General features: G+C 36.3%; 1 protein-coding gene across 1 annotated transcript in view; it reads right to left on the reverse strand.

Annotated features, from left to right (window-relative positions):
• LOC107673139 (voltage-dependent calcium channel subunit alpha-2/delta-1-like) overlaps window positions 1-4,593 on the reverse strand; it is a 127,233-nt gene that overhangs the window by 13,981 nt on the left and 108,659 nt on the right. Inside the window, 9 exon segments of the mRNA XM_016466623.1 lie at window positions 75-130; window positions 222-274; window positions 415-567; window positions 668-739; window positions 841-879; window positions 1,068-1,135; window positions 2,278-2,364; window positions 2,902-3,005; window positions 4,170-4,334. Of these exon segments, the coding sequence (XP_016322109.1) occupies window positions 75-130; window positions 222-274; window positions 415-567; window positions 668-739; window positions 841-879; window positions 1,068-1,135; window positions 2,278-2,364; window positions 2,902-3,005; window positions 4,170-4,334 (797 nt within the window).

The raw sequence follows: 4,593 nt of genomic DNA on the forward strand, positions 1-4,593 counted from the left end.
TGATTGAAAAAATCCAAAGTTCTTGAATGCCAATAGAAGAGACAGAATTTCTGGGTTTTGTTTATGAAACATACCTGTTCCCACTATATTTGGGAGAGTCAGACTGAGAAGTAGCTGCTGCAAAACTGACCTAAAAGGAAGAAAAAAATTAGAACATCCACTTCACACTGCAATCCTTTTCTATGTCTGTTTCTCAGTGAGTGGTGTCTATTTCTTCTTACCAGACCGCAGTGGAGGCCCACCAGCCTACAGTCAGCATATCTGCTATCGTTGGCTGTCAAAAACAAACACACAAATATAGATGCCACAATCTAGACAAACAATCAAAATTTTGGACTTTGTATCCACATTACAGAAGTCTATCAGAAACCCCTACATTGATGGTTTTTAAAGAAGCTGACACATATACTTTACCACATATATAGAGCGGGGTCCGGCAGCAGCTTTAGTTTCTCTCTCTGGGTCGCAGACGGATTGGTAGTCGTAGGTTTTATTAAAAGAGAACAGCGTGGTATTGACCAAAGTGATCATCAGAACAGGGTCCACTTCACCAAAGAACTGACCAATCTGAAACATCAGCGTGAGAATATGAAAACTACGTCTTTGTGTGACTGTTAGCACACAGTATTGCTGGACCTGCAGCATTAGCCTTGTAAATATATTCTACCTGTGTGATATATTCATCCTGATTGGACATGAGCAGAAATCCGCCATCATCCAGAATCACGCAGTCCACTTGCTGAGGAGTAAAACCAGCCATTCATCAGAAACCGATAGTGAAAGCAGCTTTAGATAAGTAGCTACAGAGGTCAAAGCAGCATGAAGCAGTCAGCGCCCTACCTTATCATTTCGGAGGCACCCGCAGATCTCATCCTTGCACTGTGGAGAGGAAATTATGTGAGGAGAGAGCTAAGAATTCATGAAACAAGTCTTTTACAACATTTATTAGAGCGAGTCAATTCATCTCCGCTCTCTGGCAGCAATATCGGCCCATCTAGAGAGGCTTCGTTTGTGACTAAACAGCTTCCACATGTGCTGATAAGGAAACGAGGGTCATTTCTGCTTACATTTTTCTTGGTGGTAGCGTTTATGAAGCTGTTCATCCAGGCTGACACGTTGAGTTTGACTCCCACCACTGTATGATAACACAAAACACACACTGTCATCGGTGTTGAAATCCTACTCATGCGAGGTCAACAAATATAATGATTAAAGCTTCTGATGATGAGATGAAGCAATGTCAGGGTCAGTAGAGAATGACCAAACGATTAGTCATAACCTTCGTTAGTCATCAGTGAAATTCAAATTCAAAAAAACAAGTCAAATTCGTTAAAATTAAATAGCAGTGACATTACTGTTTTTTTTTTCTTTTAAAGATAAACCTTTTTACTTAACCACAGAGAAATGACTTTACTACTGGTTGGAAATTCTCTATAATTCACTATATATAAGTCTATTAAAGCAAAACAGTTATAACATTTATTATATCGACCAAATATTTAATAGAAGACATTTTCACTACCATTCAAAAGTTTAGGGTCTGTGATTTTTTTTTTATGTTCACCAAGGCTGCATTTATTTGGTCAAAATCACAGTAAAAACTTTTATTTTATTTTATTATTATTACAATTTTAAATGTGTATTTTATATTAGAATATATTATAAAATTACATTTTTTTCCAGTTAATTTTTAGCAGCCATTACTCCAGTATTCAGTGTCGCATGATCTTTCAGAAATCATTATTATTATCAGTGTTGAAAACTGTGATTTGTGGAAACTGACACTTTTTTTGGACTATTTGATGAATAAAAGATTCAAAAGTACATTTATTTGAAATAGAAATATTTTGTAACATTATAAATGATAAAATCTTTACTGTCACATTTGAGTTAAGTATTAATAATACAGCATAATAACAAATTAATTTTTACGGGAAATAAATATTGAAAATAAAATAATAATAAAATAAAACAGTCAGTTAGACTGCATTTATGGATCTAAGGTTCAAGCGGCTCTATGTTACTGATTATTTCTTTTTATTAATTAAAGAAAAGAAATAGCTGAATCATAAACAGTTTTTTTAATTATTTAATGAATAGAAGTACATCATTTATTTGAAATATAAATATTTTATAACATTATAAAATGTCTTTAATGTCACATTTAACCAATTTAATGCATCCTTGGTCAATAAAAATATTAATATTAATTCTAAAAAGATCATACTGACCCCAAACTTTTGAACAGTAAAGTAGCTGTATGTTTTAAGAGCTCACCAGCAGGTTTGAGTTTTGCTCCATTAATGTCCAAGTCCACTGCTTTACTGACAAGGATACCGGACTCATAACCAGACTCTCTGCTCTCTGTTTCAAGGGAGAAGACAGCACAAATGCAGAACAATAAAATGCATTTAAGGTCAGACTGGCCCTCTTTGCTCTATTTCACTTAACTAATCCAAACAGGCATGGTTTTAGTATCCTAATGCTGTTACTGCAATTCTTCTGGTAACACCTGCCAAGGTAGACATGTTACATCTGATATCGAAATGTTTGAGAGATCTATAAGGATTTCAGTCTGCTTTCACCATTAACTTAAATGGTAAAACCTCCCATAAACACAAGGACCAGGCGTTCCCCTGGGGTTGAGTTTTGGCACATGGGTGCTTCTCGACCGTGTGTGTATTAGTCCTGCAGACCACACGTGCATGAATGTGAGGTAGTCTCATTGAATGGTAATCCCCCAGTAATATAAGCTTACTCGACCTTGGCAGGAGATCTGTAGGTGCGCATTTCAAGTAGATCAACAGCTGTCTTAGTAAAGCAGTGTGCCAAAGAGAGCACACATCGATTCAAATGTTAGAGAGGGGATGTGTACTGAAAGAATAAGAGTGTGCTTCTTACTGTTGACGTATGGGGCGGTGAAGATGTATATGTCATTGTCCAGACTCCTTTTGTAAAAACTTGAATCATAGGTCTCAGAGTTTTCACCCCATTCTTCCCCGGCACTGAGAAAGAGAGAGAAAAGTGAGAGAAAGAAATAGATTAAGAGCAATTTTAAACAAAATGATAAACAATAGCAATATAAATAATGCAACAACTGAACTCAAGAATGCATAACCCAAAAATCCTACATGAATGCATACAGAGAATCAAATGCCTTGTACTGGATTGAGTGGTTTTCATTAAGAAAAGGCATCCTGCTTTTATCTAGAATCATTTAAGAAAGAAAACACAAATGTTTAAATATTAAACCTTTTTACTTGAATGTTCACTTTCCTACATATACAATAAAAAGAAAGAAAGTCAGTTTAATTATAACTGTGTAAATTAAATTGCTGAGGCTCACATCTATGAATAAAATAAAATAAACTAAATATCAAGCAATTAATAAATTAATTTAAAGTGCAGACATAAATCTCAGAGTGGTGGCATAAATCTCCAAGATAAGTATTAATAATACAGCATATCAAGGAATTATTTTACTGGAAATAAATACTGAAAATAAAATAAAACAAAGCCACACCCTATAAAGTCAATTAGACTGCATTTATGAATCTAAGGTTCAAGCAAAGAAAAAGCAAAATATATGATTGTGGGAAAAAAATACAAAAAATACAAGCGACAAGTGATAAAAATCTCAGCCATGTCAATCAAACCTTATATTTCCCCCAGTGAAACAAAAAAAAGATGATGATTAGCAGTATGTACACGCTGCTCAATGCCAGAAAACGCACATGGATTGTGGTTGGTTCTGTGAAGCTCCAAAAAAAGACAAAGAAAACAGGTATTTTGTTTTTGGAAACGAGGTGAGTTAATATGAACTGCGAATAAATGCACCACTGTAGCTTCTTAAACACCGTCCTGCTGTTTTACACCACGTCACCACCAGAGTAAGTTTATGAACTCAACCACTCGCTGTTATAGATTTAAGCTAATAAAGACAGGAGAAAGAAAGCAAGAGCTGCACATGGCTCCCATAAGAAATCTCAAAAGAGTCACTCTGTACCAGAAACATCCTCTCTCACTCTTTCTTTCAGTCTCAACCGCAGACCCCTGCGGGGCTTGCAGACAGAGGAAAGATCGGAAAGAATTTAGCATCTCTCACACACACTTGCACACATGGGGATGGAGAAGTGCACATATTTCACACAACTGTGAATGGAACTTACCTTTTAGGATACACACGTGTAATGCCTCCATCTGTAGCCACAAACTGGGCCAAAACTCCATCTTATACATATATACACACAAACCTCCCTTACTTCTCAGGAGAAAAATAATGCTTATTAAGCAAAGATCTTTGGGTGTGTTCGTGCGTGAGCTCTGTATAGCATCTCTTTACTAAAAAGAGTGAGTCATGATGGGTAAGAACATTAGGATGACAGCGCTGGAGTCATTACAGAGCAGACTAATCAATTACAGTGTGATTAAACAAAGCGCTGGCAGGGGTCACCTTCACAGATGGCAGGACCGCCACACACGCTGACATCATTTGAGTGGGAATCAACCTGACTCAGCCACTAAAAGAGAGTAATCTGAGCACCCTCACCTCTGATATCACTACATCATGTTTTCAAAAATAACCACAGTGGT

This window comes from Sinocyclocheilus anshuiensis, unplaced genomic scaffold (assembly GCF_001515605.1).
Source record: "Sinocyclocheilus anshuiensis isolate Anshui unplaced genomic scaffold, SAMN03320099.WGS_v1.1 scaffold304, whole genome shotgun sequence".
NCBI classification, from domain to species: Eukaryota; Metazoa; Chordata; class Actinopteri; order Cypriniformes; family Cyprinidae; genus Sinocyclocheilus; species Sinocyclocheilus anshuiensis.